The sequence below is a fragment of the Triturus cristatus genome, chromosome 1_2 (genome assembly GCF_964204655.1).
Source record: "Triturus cristatus chromosome 1_2, aTriCri1.1, whole genome shotgun sequence".
In the NCBI taxonomy this organism is placed as follows: domain Eukaryota; kingdom Metazoa; phylum Chordata; class Amphibia; order Caudata; family Salamandridae; genus Triturus; species Triturus cristatus.
Window position 1 is genome coordinate 830,311,472 of NC_140580.1, and position 20,608 is coordinate 830,332,079.

Consider the following 20,608-nt stretch of genomic DNA (forward strand, 5'->3'; position numbering starts at 1 on the left):
ACAGCGCAGCCTATCAGACAGCGCAGCTGTCTGCCCTGCTAACGACACCTTGGGGACATTCTGAAACCTTCCCTGGGAATGTATTCCACTCATTGCTTGCCACTGGCTTTGTGGTGTGTAACTCACATTTACTTGCTTTCTATTGGCTCGATTTATTTGTTTTAGGCTGTCCAACTTGAGCTCATTCCTCCCATTGAGCATAGCCAATTTACTGTATTCTTTTACGTGTAAACATGCCTTTGAATTGTGTTCTCATCTTGTCCCATTTGCTGTGCATTCAAAGACAGTTAAACATCAGACTCTGTCTACCGAGGGAGCTTGGTGTTTACTTTTCTTTCTCTGACTTCAAGGAGACAGGAATTATGTGACAATCGGGCTGCGAACCCAAAAACAATTTCTAGTACAAAACTAAATTTAAATGCCTGTAAATAAATGGTGCAAATAGTTAAGAATATGTCAGAATTAGGAAAGCACAAAGGAAGCACATTTTTTGTAACAGTGAAGTGTTGTGGAAGCAAATATTTTAATGCAATCAAAACAAATCAATACTCTAGGTGATGACATTCCACAGATTATGTTTGTGCTCTGTATACTTTTATTAGTAAAATTGTGCGTCTGTGGAAAATCTATGGTAATTTTAATTGAAAATGTGATGTCTGTATTGGCACCGCGCTACGAAACCATGCATACTCCACACAACGCTAGTCCACTCTACACCACTCCGCTGTACAACACTCTACTCCATTGTACAACACTCTACTCCACTCTATGCCCTTCCACTTTATGCCACTCTCTGGCATATTACTCCATTCCATGACACTCTAATCTACTGCTATGGCGCCACTCCACTCTACGACACGCTACCTACTCCACTCTGCGACATCTCACTCCACTCTGAGACATGTCACTGCATTTTAGGACATGCCACTCCACTCTGCGACATTCCACTCCACTCTAGACTACTCCATGACGTGCCACTTCATTATACACCTCACCACTCCACTCTACTCTACAACACACAGCACTCCACTCTACGTCACTCTGCTGTGCACCACTCTACTGCACTCTATTCCCCTCCACTCTACACCTTTCCACTCCACTCTTCTCCCTCTTCAACACTCCACGACACCCTATGCCACTCTAACCCACCCCACAACACTCCACTCTACTCTATGCCACTCCACTCTAAGCCACTCTACTGCACTCCATACCACTTCACTCTATGCCCCTCCACAACACTCTACTATACACTGCTCTACGCCACTCCACGCCACTCCGCTCTATGTCACTGCACCCCACAACCATCTACTCCACTCTATGCTGCTCCACACCACTCCACTCTATTCTACACTGCTCTATGCCACTCCACAACACTTCATGACACTCCGCTGTACCCCAATCCACTCTACAACACTCCACTCTATGTCAATCCACTCCACACAGTGGTGTAACGAAACTTGAGGTGCCCCCCTTCCCCGGCAAAGTAGATGGAGGGTCCCCCCTCCAGACTTACCCAGGAGCTCTCAGGCCAGGGTCTTGTTATGAGGGGGCTCCCTGGAGCTCGGGCTACCCCGCACTGTGGGGGCTGCAGGGGCCTTTGTTACACCACTGACTCCACGAAACTCCACGTCACTCTTCTCTACGCCAATAACTGCTAGCTATGCTGAACAGTAGCCACGGTGATGTATAGCATGGCTAAAACAAACTGACAACGCCAATGGCTCCTGCATAGGCGAGACCTATTGGCTTTGTCAAAGCTTGTTTCTTAAAAATCAAAATAGGGGGTCCCTGAGAAATAATTTTTATGGAGAAGAATCCAGGGAAGGATGCTGTAACAACAAACAGAACAACAAACTTCTCCAATTTACTTACTAAAAAAGCAATACGCCTGCAATACTAGAAGACCATAGGTCAGATGAGTTCATTTCATTATTTATTCTAACTGCAATATATGAGATTTTTTTTCTTTCATAATTATGTTTGTGTCCTGATATGCAGTTTTTTGTGAAGTATGATTGGGTGTGAGTGAACTGATCGGATTTATGGTCTTCTAGTATTGTAGACGTATTGCTCTTTTAGTAAGTACTTTGGAGAAGTTTGTTGTTCTGTTTGTTGTTACAAAGCTTGTTTCTTAACCAGGAAAAAGTATGTGAAATGAAATGGTATCACTTTAGTCTGGTCAGATGTGGATACAGCCTTTCGTACCTTCTAACACGTTTATTGATGTCGAAAAGTAAATGGGTGCTATGTTTTCTGTCCACAGTTTTTCTACAAGGAATACATGAAACCAAGATGAGTTCAGAGCAATGTAAAAAAGACACACTCGAATTCCAGGTTATAGGCGTAAGGAAATTATCCTACCGAGAACAGTCATGCTCTCACAGTCCAAGGTTTAGAGTGAAACTGCGTGATGGAGTCCCTGTGTAAAGTAAACGGCCTCGTGTGTAGAGCACCATGTTTTTCTCTTAATATTGTAACCCGGTTTGGAAAGCACCGTTTGCTCTGGAATTACGATTATTCAGTGGTCATCTGTGAGCACGCTTCGACGTCATTTTAAAGCGCTTGTTGGAAACAAGATAGAGTGACACTGTGAGTCTTATGAAGTGGCTGTCAGACATCCGGGAAGAAAACTGGTAATAGAGATCGCATGGGTTGGAGTTCGGAGGTGAGTGGTGCACTTTCAAACTGCACGGGGTAAACCTGCACCTAGTGAGGGACTCCCAGGGCGGGGTCTGGGAGTAGGAATGGGATGGGATATCTCTATATGCCAATTACAATTTTGGGGAAAACATCATATGTTCTCCACACTGTTCAAGAAAGAGTATTCACTTTGGCATCGTCTCTTACCATTTTTTAACAAATACATCTCCCCTCCTCTTCTCATCTTCCCCAACTGTCCCTTCCTAGTAGACTGTCAGTCACATGATAAGACTACGGATTCACTGGAGTGGGGCAGGGGCAGAGTTGCACTGGCATGGAGGGCAATCTGCTAGTACCAAAAGGGCTGCTCTGACAGGCCAGTGTGGGATATTTTTTGACTCTTTGTGGGCCCGTTTTAGGGTCTTGTCTGGTGGGCTGGTTTTTAGGTCTCGCCTGACCCAGCGCATGCGCTGGTCTGGCGAGACTTATTGAGAGGGCTCCAAAAAGTGCTACCAGGCCAGCCTAGAGCTACAGTGCATGTGCGCGGGCGCGCGCCGCGCTTGACCGCGATTACTTTCACTTCCGCTGCCGCATGGCCGCTTTGATGTTTTATCGTAATCGCAATCACTTTCACTTTCGTGGCCCCACGGCCGCTTGGCATAGCCAATAGGTCTCGCTTTTGGGACCTTATAAGTATTTAGTTATGCAACTGTTGCATGGCTAAACATTTATAAGGTCCCAAAGGCGAAACCTATTGGCTATGCCAATGCTTGTTACTGTTTATTTCCCTGATATTACCCCCAAACGTTTCACGTAGCAGGCATAAATGCAAGCATTCCCCCATACTTTGCAAAACACCTACACAAGCGTCTTTCAATGTTCAAAACCGACCCGATTTGTAAATGTGGGCTACTTATTTCTGAGTGATCTCCTTACTCCGCATCAGTAACAGCTGTTCCTTGTCATAAATTGCAGCTCAAATGTCAGATTTAGATTTATTTTAGAATTGCACTCTTTCCTCCTCACACACCTGACAGCCACAAACTAATAACGCACGCGTTCTGACCCCAAATACCAGCGTTTAATGTTTGGGGAATAATAATAATATTAATAATAATAGGAAGAAGAAGAAATAAGAAATGTTAAAAATAATAATCCCCCCACTCAAATAAAAAGTTGCGTTTTCTGAAATTGCAGTGTTTGTGTACCTAAATATCAGCTTCATTCTCCCCACATCTGAAGTGTAACCTTTTCTGAACTAATACGACTTTTATCCCCCAAATATCAATTTTCCATTTGCATCAAATACTTCCTCTGTTTTTTACTTCTGTCCCTCAAGGACACATACTGCTTCAATGTACAGCGCCACTTGCCCAGGCAGGAACATTATATGCTAGGTACAGTTTCACATGCCCAGGTTCAGCATCACATGTCTGTATGCTGCCTAAAGTACCAGAGAATCCCACCATCATAGTCCTGGGAAGGCCGCAAAATGCCAGAGGTAAACATTACATGCCAGGAGTAGCATCCATATGCCAGAGTCTGCCATAACATGCCACGGATACTCATCTTATGCCCCTATGTCCCCCACATATTAGTGGTGGGCATAACTCATGTAATTATCCAGGCAGCGTAATCACTCGGATTTACCTGAGAATTTCGGAAGATTATACTTAATTACGCAAGAGCAATAATTCTGTGTTTAGCGCTATTTATTAGCACAAAAATTCCTCCCCACGTCCAAAATGGGCATGAGAATCCATTTTGTTCTAAGAAATGGCGCTAGATGCAATAGAACACGAATAGCAGGCGTGAGCAGCCGCTCGTGCTCACTAAATGTGATCTCGCGATAAGATATATCTTACAGAGTGGCGGTAGCCACACTGTAATTATAGTTTGGATTCCCAGAGGTATAAAGACATCAGATTTTTGCGCCTTTGTGCCTGTTTGACAAATCTCCCCAAAACTTTCCAGATGTACAGCTTTTTCTACATTGAAGGACGATGCAAAGTTTCACAGAGACGGGTCAAGGGCGTGCAATGAAAAGGGGGGGGGGGGGCAAAATGTGTTCCAAGTAAAGAATATTGGTCACGGTGGCGCTTTTTCCCCACTCAAAACCTTGCATTCAGGCCACATTACTTACCATTAAATTATGAAAGTATGTTCTGTATTAAAATTTGCAAATGAAATAATTACTTGCCGTGGCAGCAAGGCATTACTGACTTTGGATTAGTAAAATACCATCAAAGCTAGTCCGGAAATAAGTAAAATCAACTTTGGCTCGCTAAATGTGCTCTTGGGGTAGGATTTTCCTCTCAACGTACTCCTGGCATTTAGCGCTATTTTCTTGGCACAAAATGCCCCTCATGTCCAAAATGGACTCAAGAATACATTTTGTGCTAAGATATTGCGCTAAATGTGCTCCTGAGGTAGGATTTTCCCCCAACTTACTATCAGCATTTAGCCTATTTGCTTTGCGCAAAATGCACCCTTGTGTCCAAAATGTATGCTATTCCACTGTATGCCCCTACACTCTATGCAACTCCTCTGTACACCACAACACTATATGCTATTCCACTCTACAACACTCCACTATACCCCACTCCACGGTTTGCCACTCTCCTCTATGGCACTCCACTCAATGCTATTCCACTCTGTCACTCCACTCCATGCCATTCCACTCTATGCCACTCCATGCCACTCAGCCATACACTATTACACTGTACACCACTCCACTCTACTATACTACACTGTTCCCCACTCCACAACACTCCACCCTACACCACTGCACTCTACATCAATCCAGTCTTCACCACTCCAGTATATGCCACTCCGCTGTGCGCCACTCTACTCTACGCTATTCCACTGTATGCCACTCCACTCTATGATATTCCACTGTATGTCACTCCAATCTATGCCACTCCAGTGTACGCCACTACACTCAAGGCTATTCCACTCTACACCACTCCACTCTACATTATTACACTGTATGCCACTCCACTCTACCCCATTCCACTCTACCCCACACCACTGTACAACACGCCACTCAATGCTATTCCACTATACACCACTGCACTCTACAGCACTCCAGTCCTCCCTATTCCAGTCTATGCCACTTCGCGCTACGCTATTCCACTGTACGCCCCTACACTATACTGTGTTCCACTCTTTGATACTCCAGTCTACGCCACTCCACTATACGCCACTTCACTGTATGATATTTAACTGTACGACACTCCACTATATGCCACTCGACTCTACAGCACTACCCTATACACTATTCTGCTGTACGCCACTTTATTCTATGCCACTGCAATCTATGCCAGTCCAGTGTATGCCACAACAGTCTTCGCTACACCACTGTACGCTATTCCACTAAAAGCAACTCCACTTTACCCTACTCAGCTCCACGCTATTCCACAGTACACCACTCCACTCTACGCCATTTCACTCCATGCTTTTCTACTGTACACCACTACATGATACTTCGCTACACTCTACGCCACTCTACATTGTTCCACTCTACGCCACTCCACTGTACCACACTCCACTCTACGCCACTCCACTCTGTGCCAATCCATTGTACGCCACTCCAGTACACACCACTCCACTGTAGGCCAGTACACGTTACGCTATTCCACTGTACGCTATTCCACTGTACCCAACTCCAGTCTATTGCACTCCACTCTACACTACTCCACTATACGGTATTCTACTGCACGCCACTCCAATGTAGAACACTACACTCTCCGCCACTCCACTCTAAAACACTTCAATGTACACTATTCCACTATGTGGCACTCCACTGTACCATACTCAACTCTACTCCACTCTACAACACTACACTCTACAACAGCACACTGTATGACACTCTCCTCTACTGTATGACACTCCACTTAACAACAGTCCACTCAATGATATTAAACTCCATGATTTAAAAATCCCTTTTATTAAAGAAAAACCCTTGAAATTCAATAAAGAAAAAGGTTAAACCTTTGTTATAGCAAGGAAAGCTGTATTTATTCTTTCTGTACAAACCAAACTCAAATTACACAAACATTTATCATTTACACACCAACTTTAAATTACTATCATTTTATGTATGCTTTGTATACAAACCAAACTTAAACTACACAAAATTTGAAATTCTAAACTTACACCTTTAATTTATAATAATGCAACACCTTCTAATTATTATAACTCACACCCCTCCGTACACAGTGTATTGAACTTGGTAGCCACTTGCCGGAGAAGTCGCACCACTTCATCCTGCTAGTTGTTCCTCATCTGCCTGCAAAGGTACACCTCTGATGTGGATATTGGACCAGCACAATCTATTTTCAAGGTCTTCCAGGCAGTAGTATAAGTCGTCGTTTTTGTCCCGCAGCTCCAGCAGTTCTCTTCGGTGTTTGTGTATTTCTTACTCGCATCAGTCCTCCAACCTCTCCAGTGTGTCTAACCTTTGCCCCATTTCTCCCAATTCCTTCTTAACTCCTTTGACATCGGCTGCCACATCACGTTGGAGGGCCGCAGTATCATCCCACAGGGCTCCAAAGAGATGCTTCAGGAACGTGCGAGTTACAGGCTCCTCAGATGGCAAAGCCTCAGTTTTGGGTGCTACTCACTGTGAGGAGAGATGGGTGGGGTGCCAGGACTGTGCTCCGATTTGTTGCCTTGCACAACATTTCTTTAATGGTACAGTCTTTTTTGGAGCAATTCGCTTCCATGGTGTCGAGCGCGGCGCACCGGTCGCAGGTAATGGGCGCCCTCACACTGTAAAATGGCTCAGATGGAGGTGAGCAGGTTACCGCTTGTCTTCTGTTCTTGAAAGGCTAATCCACCAGGTTAGGGTTCTAGAGGCAAGTTGAGGGTCCTGCATAAGCCCCGCAGCAGGCGGGGTGGCCCCCTATTCACTTAATGTGCCTGGTCCTAGCCCGGGCGGGAGGATTTAGCTGTTCACAGCGTGGGCCACATTCACCCCAGCTCACGAAGCATGGGTCCTGTGCTGCTCTTAACTGGGTTGTACTGGGCAAGGAGCTGAGCCACCACCTCCCTGAGTACTACTGTGGCAGTCCGATGAGCGATAGGCTGCTGGAGTTCCCAGGCACTAGCAGTATTACACAAGGCCTCCAATCCAATATGCCCTGCAAGGTGCTTGTCCTCTCGCTCCCCACTGCTAGTGGTTAGCAGCAAGACAGGTTGTATCTGATCCAGCCACAGTCACGCCAGCCATTGGCAAGGACATTACACTGGATCGCACACACCGGGTAGGTGGACCAGCAAAGACCCCAAGTACACCTTAAGACATCCTCAAATGTCTCCACTCCTACAAGCAGAAAGAACTAATCATGGCAGCTGTCCGGGACAAGACCATTATCAATTTTGAAGGTGAGAAAATTGGGATCTGCCAAGGCATCCCTCCACTCACACTTCAGCGCCGCAGAACATTGCAACCAGCCACAGCCTTCCTGCATGAGAAAGGGGTTTGCAACAGATGGGGGCACCCTTTCCAACGTATCTTTGTATGGAACAGGGAGACTCAAGCAATCTGTACCCTTGAGGAGGCACAATCTGTCCTCGGTCTTGGGATTGTCTTGGACTATGAGACTCGCCGTGCTGCGGTCCGGTACTTATCCTGCTCGTTAGCTAAATCAAAACAGCAACTGCGTACTGGGAGGACAGATGCAGCAAAGCCATTTTCATTAGATAGTCATAAGGAGTGAGCGTCGCTTCTGCGACAGTTTCAAGGACAGGGAAGTGCGTTGGAGCCTGAAAATGACTCGCTCCCAGATCAGTGCTACAGTTAATGTTTGCCGGCACCCGCATATAGACATGATACTAAACTCTGTCTAATGGCTAGCCCGGGTGGTGAAGCATGAACAGGACATTCATGACACCACCATGCGGGGGCGTACCCCACCCACCCACGTATAACTGCGGAGATGCCCAACGGCCTGAGATATGAACTCTCGTCATTTGGAAATGTTGGTTCCCAGGAGTGGGAACATCGCTGTTCCATTGTTTTTCCTGTTTCTCCTTGTCTCTCACCTAGGCCACTCCCTCTTAAATACTCCTACTGGGGTCAATGCCAGCCAATGGCCATAATAGGGACACGTGTTTTGCACATACCGTTTGATCTGGCCACTCCTCCTTTTAGATCGGGTTTGACTGACCACGTCATACCATGATTAAAATTCTTAGCCTCAATGTCCGAGGCCTCAATGCCCCTATGAAGCGACTGACCCTTCTCACTATGCTCAAAGAGTACAAATGTAACATCTGCCTTATTCAGAAGACTTATCTCCTCAAGAGGGCTGGCATCGCCTGCATTCTCGCGGGTTCAATCACCAGTTTTTCTCTTCAGGACCTCAGAAAGGGGCCAAATTGGCAGTCATCTTGGCTACACACTTCCCTGGCCGCACCATAAAAACACAAGAGGAGATAAGAGGCAAAATGCTTGCTCTTTGTATTGTCATACACATTTACCACAGCCACGGTATATTAGTTGTATCTACACAACCTCATAGAAATATTTCGAGATAAAATATATTAAGTCATGCTAAAAGGTTTCAAAGAAATATGTTTCTCAATTTTGAATTTAAAACAACTCAGAACAGACGTCAAGAATTGGTTGCTGCTCACATAAGGAAACAAGCATTAAAAATACAATAGGTCTCGCCTTTTTTTTAAGTTAAAGCCATTTGCTTTGCTATACAATACCATTAGCAAAGCAAATGGCCTTAACTTAGTCAAAGGCGAGACCTATTGCATTTTCAATGCTTGTTTACTCCAGACGCTATAGTGTAGGTTTAACATGTGGGACATATGTAAAGAAAGAAAATAAAGTGAAGTGTAGGGCTATGTAGTTAATTTTTGGCTGACAGGGTTTGCATTTAAAATGTTTTTTTTCACACACTGATGAGGAGGATTAATTGGTAAGTGCCTGCATCACGATGGGCCTTCAAGGGTGAGCTTGGCAGAAGTGCTGATTAATGTTCTAAGATCAGTACTGTCATTGTAAAAGCATATTTTACCAAAAGTGAAAGACAAAATGCTGTGATAAATATCCATTTAACTTTTTGTCTTTGTATAGAGAGGCAAAATATCCTTCAGATTAATTCAGCACTGTGAATTTTGGGAAATAATTCACAGTTGGACCTCTTTCCTGTGCAATACGAAATTTGAAGCCACTGGAAAACATTCGATAAGAAGTCTGTTTTAAGCCTTCTTATTGAATGTTTTCAAGTAACTTGGTTAAAAACGTTTAACCACATTTAGTTAGTATTAGATAAAAATTAAAATGTCAAAGCGAGAATTATTGAAGTGTTCGGTAAAAAATTAATATTTAGAAATTAATACATTACTGTATTATTTAATTAGATGGGTAACATGCTGGAAAATCTTATTTTATTATATCCAAGTTAATATGGTAAATTGAACCCTATATCTATTTTCCCCTTTGTTGCCTTATAATCCTTACTTTTGGAAAGGGGTTTCTTCAGGCACTTGGTATGCATACTACTATCTAAATCAATCTGTGTATATTCGGCTTTCTAAAGTAAATGCTAGTTCAAGGTTATAATGGAAATATGAAAATCCAATATGGACCTGAGCAACAACTACTATTCAGCACTATTGTTTTTACTGTTTATATATGGACAGTGGGTATAAGTTCTCTTATGCACCGCCCCAAAGGTGTCTTGACTTGATACTCTCCTCTCCCTCATCCTGTCGATCCCCAGCACCAACCACTCCAAAGCATTCTTTGACGGAAGGCTTCTTTTGAATACCTACAGCTGGTCTTGGGGAACACAAGGTCAGGACTGGTGGTTCGGACACATCCCAGGCGGATTGCTGCGTTGAAAAGATATATGGAGAAAACACAACTGAGAAAAAAAGCATTCGCAATGCAATAGGTCTCGCACTTACGCGGGTTTGTGCTATTAACATTGCAAATAACAATGCCTTTTATTTATGTTTTCGTTTTTAAAACATAAATAAAAGGCATTGTCCTTTACAATGCCAATAGCTCCATTTGGATCCAGGTAACGAGAAAGTGCGCAATGGGAGCAAGATCACACGCCTTGGTGGCGCTGAGACGAGACTCCCGTTTACACGAATCCTGTAGGATGGTGGCGAGACGCTGTGGCTGGTGGTGAGACACAGGGGGTCAGCGCTGAGAAACGCGGGGTGGTGGAAAGACACAGGGAATCAGCGGTGAGACACAGGGGTTGGTTGGTTGACACACAGGGTCTGTATGACACAGGTTGGTGGTGAGACGGGTTGGTGGTGAGACACAGGGGTTGGTGGTGATAAACTGTGGATGGTGGTGAGACACAGCGGGGTTCAGCTGTGAGACACAGGGGGTGGCGGGGAGACACAGGGGGTCAGCGATGAGACACAGGGGGCGGTGGGGAGACACTGCGGCTGGTGGTGAGACACAGAGGGTTCAGCGGTGAGACACAGGGTCTGTGGCGAGACACAGGATGGACCGGACAGGGCGGTCGCAAACAGGGTTGAAAGACCCTGACAGCCTGGAAATGCCAAAGCGCTACGAATTCCTTCGTGTTTCCCAAAGCCCTCCGGGTGATGAGTCAGGAACGGGTAGGGGCGATCCAGGCCAAGACCCCGGAAGTCTCTAGGGGTTCACGGGTGAGACTGAGAGGACCCCCAGTGGGCGGGATCCCCACAACTCGCCTTTATTGCTGGGGTACGGTTGTATCCAGGTCGGTGCTTACCTGATGTCATTCCCTGGGGGTGCTCCAGGCTCCTCTCTAGGGGTTCGGTGCAGCGACTGCCCCCTCTTCCGGGCAGGGACACCCCTCAAAGTCGGCACTCCTCTGGAGCATGAGTCAGGCCAGGGAGTGGCAGGAGCCAACTAGATCATCTGCTTCCAAGTAAATAGCGATATACAGATTGCTATTTTTACGTTTAAACATGTTCCAACTGATAATTCGTATTTAGAACACTACTTTCTTTGTAAAGTATTTTTAATTGCTCCTTTTTATCGGATGTTGCACATAAAAACCTCTGTGAAGAGTAAGTTTGCCTCGTGGCTCTGAAATCAGTTACCAAGTGAGTCCAAAAGATGGCGCTCATCCTATTCGAAATGTGATTGGAGGAAAAATCAGTTGCGAGGCGCACTGTGTGAAAATGTACTGCAAACGAGTGAAGACGTGCTATGATGGGGAGAAAATCACAGTTTTGCTTATTTTAATGCACATTTCCTTTGTTCAAAGTACTGCAGCTTCCACGGGCATATGGCGAGAAAGCAAAAGACACACATTTGTCACCCCGAGTGGGACGGGTATGCTCAGACGTGAGTCCCATGCTCTCCATGCCACTGGAATCAAGCTATCCTGGCTGAAGAGGGGTGAAACCCCGAAACCGGTCCTAGGATGCTTGGTTCCAGTCCAGGGGGGACCTGGCTTGGCAGTTTGGGCTGGACTGTTCCCATGAGGCACAGGGTCAAGACTGATTTGCATATGGCTGGGTTCAAACTGGAATGGCATGGTGAGCAAAAAAACGATGGATTTAGGCCCAGATCTCTGTACTGGGGTGAATGTATGACATTGTTCTGCATTCTATAAAGACCAATAAACTGAGGGCAGAGGCTATTTGAAGCCACACTTGACAAATTAATAATGTGTCTAAGTATCAAATAGTGCACAAAACCAAGGAGCACTCCCCTATATGCTCCCCAGCATAGGAACCAGTCCTACAACAACATTCAATACAAAAAGTTTCAGCACTATACAAGATAATATGAATATGTCACATCACAAATTCAGAAACAGTTGGCACACAAAGAAACGTCCAAATCCAAGATGTGTATTTGTTGCTGAAATTTTCTCTTTATTTTTTATAAAAGGATTTTTCTTTAATGTCCTATCAGCACATGATTATAGCCAACGCGTTTCGTCTCCTCAACGAGACTTCTTCAGGGCTTCATAGTATTGCAAAACATTTTTTTTCTATTCATTAGATGGTCGTATGATTTCAACAGTTTAGATATCCAATATTCGGAAAGCTTCTGTAAATGTCAATGACTCAACAGTGGCATAATAACCAACGGCATATGTAGTCAGCGTTATCTTTGCGCGAACAAAGATAACGCTGTCTACATATGCCGTTGGTTATTATGCCACTGTTGAGTCTTTGACATTTACAGAAGCTTTCCGAATATTGGATATCTAAACTGTTGAAATCATACTACCATCTAATGAATACAAAAACAAAAATTTGCAATACTTTGAAGCCCTGAAGAAGTCTCGTTGAGGAGACGAAACGCATTGGCTATAATCATGTGCGAATGGGACATTAAAGAAAAATCCTTTTATGAAAAATAAAGAGAACATTTCATCAAGAAATACACATCTTGGATTTGGACGTTTCTTTGTGTGCCAACTGTTTCTGAATTTGTGATGTGACATATTCATATTATCTTGTATAGTGCTGAAACCTATTGTTCTACATTCTGTCCATCAACTGTTGTTTTTGCATCTGTCACCCCGAGTGGGACGGGTATGCTCAGACGTGAGTCCCGTGCTCTCCATGCCACTGGAATCAAGCTATCCTGGATGAAGATGGGTGAAACCCCGAAACCAGTCCTAGGATGCTTGGTTCCAGTCCAGGGAGGACCTGGCTTGCTAGTTCGGGCTGGACTGTTTCCATGAGGTACAGGGTCAAGACTAAGCCCGGCGTAGTGCTCCGCTCCGCCCACGGAGTGAACGTAGCGCTGCCTGCTTCGCGGTTTACGAAGTAGGCGTAGCAGGCAGCGCTACGCACACGCCGCAGCGAAGCAGAGGTGCCCGCCACCCGCCGCCCGCCCGCCCTCATTTTAAAATAATTTAAAGAATTTAAAAGTAAATAAAATGCCTTACCTGCGGTGCGGCGTCCCGGGGCTCCCTCTTCCTGCTTGACGGCAACTTCTTCTAACAAATACGCATGCGCGGATGCCCGCGCATTCGCATTTCTCATGAGAAATGCGCATGTGCGGGCGTCCACGCATGAGCATTTGTGAGAAGAAGTTGCCGTCAAGCAGGAAGAGGGAGCCCCGGGACGCCGCACTGCTGGTAAGGCATTTTATTTACTTTTAAAATACTTTTAACTTATTTTAAAAAGAGGGCGGGCGGGAGGCGCGCAGTGGGGCTACGCGGAGTGCGCAAGTGTGCATAGATTTGGCCATACTACGCAATGCTCCACGTAGCCCAACTACACCCACTACGCCCAGGGTTAGTCAAGACTGATTTGCATATGGCTTGGTTCAAACTGGAATGGCATGGTGAGCAAAAAAACGATGGATTTAGGCCCAGATCTCTGTACTGGGATGAATGTATGACATTGTTCTGCATTCTGTCCATCAACTGTTGTTTTTGCATTTGTCCTTGGGCATATGGGTCAGATGTGCAGAAACGGCAATCTACGCTGGATTTGACAGCGGAAAGTAGTGTAGTTTTTCTGACAGACTTTTGCGAGCCACGCTGTGTGAAAATGTACTGCGAACGAGTGAAGACGTGCTATGATGGGGGTCAAATCACAGTATTGCTTATTTTAATGCACATTTCCTTTGTTCAAAGTACTGCAGCTTCCATGGGCATATGGGTCAGATGCACATAAACGGCGATCTACGCTGGATTTGACAGCTGAAAGTAGTGTAGTTTTTCTGACAGACTTTTGTAACTATTTTTGACTAGAAACACATACGCTCTGTGTCAGTTCGTGGTTATGATAATATGCTGTAACAAGCGTGGTCCCGAAAGTGAAAGGAGGACCGCGCTGCAAGCATTGGGATCTCTTGTCTTGTCTTTATGGGGCCATGTGTTTTAACGCATGGCCCCCTAAAGATATGAAACCTTTTACGCCAGAAGGAAAGCAGGAGAGCCCCTCCAAGTGGGCCGTCCAAAAAAGCCAAAGGGAGGCAACATACAAAGCTCTTTTCCAATGGCTGGCCACCGTTTAGCTGGCCAATGGAAAAGAGGGGTGGGGCTTAAAGCCCTTTTCTAAAAGTCCTCATTTACATTAAATCTCGCCGAGCGAGCTGCGCATGTGCGCAGCAATGCTAGCCGAGACCTAAAAATATAAAGGAGTCAATCCATATATTAAGAGAAATATGCAAAGAGAGTAAGAGGGCAGTGGTGGGGCCAATTTAATTGTGCCCATACCCCAAGCCTGATCTATGCAAATAATTATTATTCTAATTGCCCACAATGTTGATATTGTTTCAACCTATTATTTAACTAACGGTCATCATCATCAGGACGTGACTGTTTATAACATAAGCAAAGAATTGTTTTATTTCGGCAGTTCCACAAAGGGTCACTGAAGAGATGCTTAGGAAAACTGGGGTCGATCCATTGTATCCCAAGAACATGCAAATGGAGGGGAGACTAAGGTACACTAAAGGATGTAGTAAATTAATCTTGTGATGATATGGGTTTTGACCGGTGATAAAATTGAATCTTGAGTACTCATGGTTGTAGAGACGCAGACAGTGATGCTCTCAGTATCGCAGATGACTGATCTGACAGATGGATTTCTTCCAACACTTTTGCTACAATTTATCCCTTTATTTGTCAACCACCGGTATTTGAGATTAGATTTTATCATGGCGCAATATATTTTTTCTCAATTAAAATTGTCCAACATTGGCAGTGTTGGGTGTACTGATTGCACAAATAAATTTTTCTAAAAATGCACCACAGTGAAGCTTTTTTACTTATACAAAGTTAGCCACATTTCTTGGTTTTACAGGGTGGGTCCTGTTTTTCTTGAAAACAATTCTCATCGGGTGACACGACAATAATGCTTTCTGGGTGTGTCTGTATTTTTTATTCAAATGAAGATATGTTATAGCCCTTTAATTTACAAGCTTTGGTTGAATAAAATATTATTACCCTGAAGTTAGGATAAATAATTTGGGGTTGCAGAACTTAACCAACTACAGCACTGAAGAGGCACAGAAATGTCTTCCTGTTGTGTATATATATTGGTATCTTCTGAACAGCAGTGATATGATCTTTGTTTTAGCTCCCTGTGCTGTTGCTGTCTCACTTTCCTTGCCACTATGGGCACCCTAATAGACCTGAACGTAAAGTCTAGCCTTCAGGGTCCCACAAAGAGATATTTAGGCCATGAGGTGGTATCAGGACCTTCTGCTTATCTGCTCTAGAGGGAGACTTTGTCTTAGCACAGCTATAATTCAAAAATAGGGTCCCAGTAGAGTTCCACTAAGACCATGTCCCCTTGAAAAAAGTATTGTTTTGTGGCACATTATTTGACCAGCACATTCAGCTATTTAATACCACAAGAGCATCATGGAAAATAGAGAAAAAGAACACCTTTTATAATATAAAAAGGGCCATATGAATGATAAAATATCTACTCCTTTTTTTATTAAATAAATAGATGTACCAAGTACTGCAAAAAGAGGCGAGGAGGTGGCAAACAACTTCGAAAGTGCAACCATATGTGGCTAACAGTTTGCCTTTATCAGTTGTAAACAGGAAGCATTATTATATTATAACATTATAGCCCACTTACCAGGGCAATTTCAGTGATAGAAAACCCTCAGACCCAGATATAGATAGGCCCGAGTATCAAGTAAGAGCCTATAGCAGGGAGACCAAACTAACCAATATGGACTAAGACGATGGGTTATATTGCAATTAAAGCATTCTACACATCAAGTGCAGACTGTTTTAAATCAAAGAGCCACAGAGAGAAACCTTGGAACGTTGGGGCAGTAGGCTAAACTTTCAATACTACACCCTACGCCAGTTCAATGCCTTCAACAGAGTTTGAAATATTTTAATTTCCTAATATTGCATTATAAGTTTCTGCTGATGGGAAAGCAATAGTTAAATGCCCTCTTTACAAGTTAAAGTCCCCAGGCGAGTACCTTTAACACACAGCAGCATAGCCCAAGGAGAAGGAATATTATGCTACAGGCACATTCCAAAAATAAAGGGTTCCAAATTAAACACAGAGAAACAGAAAGACTAACATTTCATAAAGCTGGAGCAAAAGGTCTATATCAGAATATATTCCCCCTCAGTCACTGCATCATCTTCAACGGTGCAACAAGAAAAATTTACAAATGGCTTCAAGTATTATTCCAGACATACATGGAAATCATCCTAATGTAAGTAATGAGGACACAGAGGGCCTCATTAGAGGGGCCCGGTTAATTGTGATATGTGCCGCAACTCCTGTAACCGCTCATATCGCAATTAGGGGTTTAACAGTTAGCACTGTACTACAACGTTTTCCCCCAAATCTATTTTGGCAGGTCAAATCTGCCAGAATTTATCGGGGGAAAATGCCCAATAATTACCAAGACATGTGGATTTTGGTGAGTTAAGCAGCAGTCTCTGCAAATCAGTCCTTATTATCGAAGACAAACTCGTGCTTGGGAGTTATTTATTTCACCCAATAAATTCCGACTCAGAGGCAGTACTTAATTTGAGCCGGTGGTTGCCGGTAGGGCCCACCAAAACTCATTTTTGGGAACCGGCCCTTATTTTTAGCTCATTAGACATTTCCAGAGAGGGAAAACGCATCAAGGGAAAAAAGGAGAAAGATAAACACGTAAAAAACGTCACAAATGGAGAAAACAGAAACCTGCACGAGTGAGATAAAGAGGCAGGGAGTGTCTGGGAGTGGATTAAGGAGGCTTAAGGTGGATTCTAGATTACTCATCCTTGGTCTTTGGCACGCTGGTGCCGGCCGCGGACTCCAGAGCAGAGATTTGGGCGCCAGTACTTATTCTTCTATACATTAAGCACTGCCCAGAGGAGTCAGATGTTATTAGGTCCGATAAATAGAAAAAACTCTGGGCCATTCGTTATTAATTTCATTTTAGAAAGGTGTCAAGTGCCTGAGGCCAAGGTTCCATTATGAAGGCTTTTAATGACATCTAATTAACTCTATAAACATTAACAGTACCATTACATCTGTATTCATGGGGTGAAGTTACCCAAAACACCCTTAAAATCATTGATAATACTGAGAATGATAAAATAATTCTGAAAGCTTTCTGACCACTCGAATTTCCAGGTCAGTTATGCGTTACTAATAGAGGTTTGGATTAGCTGGAACCAGAGTTAGCATAGTAGAACTACACAGTTAAAATAATGCTCAGCATAAGGAGTACCCAAACAGTTGAGATTATTTTTAATAGGGTGAGTAAATCAATTGATGTCATCATCGACACTGTTTCCAGTCCTGAGCTTTTAACTTGTCAATCACAGATTTCAGGTGTGTTGTTTTAATTAGCTGAATGGAAGCAACCCAATATTACTTCAGGACCACGCACGACGAGACTGCCTACTTTTTCAGGTTTATCAAGACCTCCAACCGATTACAGAACGTGTAGTGAGAGAGGATTCCTTTGACTCTCTAGAATACAGGTGTTACACCTTCAATGCAGGTGGTACACGTCTTATATGGACGTAGGATTCTTAATTATACAATGGCTCTCTTTCGATTTTAGCCTTGAGAAAGTCCTTTCGGACGAAACACGTGTCGGCTGCCTGTTTCGGATGATATGAAAATCGTACTTGATTTGGAATAAAGAATACATAAGAAAAATCAAGACTGTTTTATGGACTTTCTTATCTACTTGAGTGGCTAATAGCCAGCTGCACTGTATTGGACTTCTTTTTGTGCCTCGGCATTTGTGCAACCCAATATTACAATACCCATGGTGCATTTGAGTCTCACATCAAAGCCCAGAACTGAAAACAGTGTTGATGATAATGTGGCAAGAAGTTATGGAGAGGAGTTGGCCTAACGGCTAGGGCGGTCGACCTCGAATCTGAGGAACTGGGTTTGAGTCTCTGCAATGACGCGAGTCTCGGCAATGACGCTGAACATCCTGTGATTCTGGGCAAATCACTTAATCTTGCCGTGCCGAACAAAAATGAATGTGTGCCCTCATGGAATGTAACTGGTGCTACGTGAAGCGCTCTGATACCCGATTCGGGTCAAGTTTGCGCTATATAAAACTCTGTAAAAAAGAAAAAAGAAGTGGGCAATTTATTTTTCAGGTCCGGCTTGACAGCGCTGTTGTCTGCAAGTCAGATCGATACCAGTTCTTTAAAATATACATAGAGTGGGTTTTGGCTCCACCCAGAGGCATATTACACTCCACCTCATGTCGTTGGACGTTTGATGCTTCATTACACTATCCAGTAAGTGTTTCCATTGGAATGCACAAGGAACTAGTCTACATCTGAAGAGTGCACCCCACTCATCACACTCCTTGTCACGTTCTGTTCTTTATAATCCGTCTGCATCCTTTTTTGCTACTTTTTTCCCACCACTGGAGAGGCCAATATGGAAGGTATTAATTTGATAAAGAGCATTTGTGCATGCAACACATGTAAACAGCATTTGTGAATGCCTGTGTTTACACAATAAAGGCAGACCTATTGACCAATGAGATACCCATGCATAGAACCGAGAAACTTTAAAATTCTGTAACCGGTCAAACAAAGCAAAGGTCAGATTAAGTTAATAACAGGCCATGGACGCAAAACGGTGTCCCTGAAGACCTGACGTCATCTGGTAGCCTTAGCAATAATGCCCGTTGAAATGAGTGGTGCTGGCCATGTGTTCACTTACATCCCAATAAGTTATCATCTGTTAACTAAATATTCCAGGCTGAACAAACCGAGGGAAAAGAAGTAGACACACCTCTTTAGCAAGAACTATAGAAAAACGAGCTCTCTAGATTTACCAATTAAGCTGAGCGTCGTTCCACCGTTTTAGGTATTTTCTCATTGAATTGTGGTTCTTACAGTCCGGTATTAACAATATTAAAGTTAAAGCAAGGCGAATGCAAAGTGTAAAAAAAAAAAGGTAGACTGCATATACATGCTCTCGTCGCTGACAGTGTAAGGCTTGAATTCTATGTGAAACCAAATGTTCAAATATGGGCTCAGTGGGGCTTTCACATGTAAACACCTAGATACAAGAACAACTTAATAAGAAATTACACTTCGAACACATACCAGTAAAATGTTACTGAGACCTTAGAGTGCCCCATGCGAAGTGTTATTTTCTATGCATTCTGGTACTTGTAGCTGTGCATTTACTATGACGAAAGCGAAACTACAAGTCCCAGAATTAAAAAAAAAAAATCAACATTGAGTGAACTAGTAACGGCTGACTTAGGTCTCTGCAGGCCATGTGCGAAGTTACACATCATGTTATTCCAGCCGGAGCAAGTAGTGTCACATTTGAGTTACTAGGGAGATAAAATAAAATCTTGGTACTCACTCATTTTGAGTCGTAAATTGAGCCAGCCTCTCGGAGGGGACCCGTATTTATTCATGATTAAGTTCAAAGCGCTTCTGTCTTGACAGCACTTCGGACGGCACTACAGTAACCCGGTCAGCCCAGCCGCTGCTGACATCCACATCAGTTGCATTTCTTCCTTCAGACAGGCATTTGTGCCAAAACTCAAAAATTGCTAATTTCCACGTCCCTTAGAAAATCTCCAGAGCAGGTGCTTCAAAGTCCTCTCAAACTAAAATGTAGAAACAAAAAATTGTTTCCAGTCACTTCGTTCGATGCAGTCCAGAGTTTCTAATTCTTAAATCCAATATGGCCCGTTTCAATCCAGAATTCCTTCCTTGTTGCCGAATAACGCGAAGAGTACTCAGTGCCTCGGCTCGAGCCATGAAATTCCCACTTTTCCAAGCTGTGGTGTTGCGGCGAGCCTAGCTTGTAGCATCACCCTCCCGCCTCAGGAATTCTTTCCACTTGCACTTTCCTCGCGTGAAGAGACTTAGCACGCGCTTCCACGGTGCGGAGTTTTTGGAAGTTGCGGCGCCCCGACGCTGCCTCAGTCACCACACACCTCCTCCTGCCTCAGTCAGATATTCCCGGCTCGTTGCAGCCCCCTTGTAGCAGCTCAAACCACACTTCACTGAGCATGCCGGTGGCATGATGGGTTCCCATG

At 44.0% G+C, this 20,608-nt stretch overlaps 1 protein-coding gene across 1 annotated transcript in view; it reads right to left on the reverse strand.

Moving 5' to 3' along the window:
• Positions 1-20,243, reverse strand: part of PLEKHG5 (pleckstrin homology and RhoGEF domain containing G5) — a 1,098,541-nt gene extending 1,078,298 nt beyond the window's left edge. Inside the window, exon 1 of the mRNA XM_085608897.1 lies at positions 19,924-20,243. Within this exon, the coding sequence (XP_085465023.1) occupies positions 19,924-19,978 (55 nt within the window). The 5' untranslated portion in view covers positions 19,979-20,243. The remainder of the gene's footprint in view (positions 1-19,923) is intronic.
• Positions 20,244-20,608: the final 365 nt, after the last annotated feature.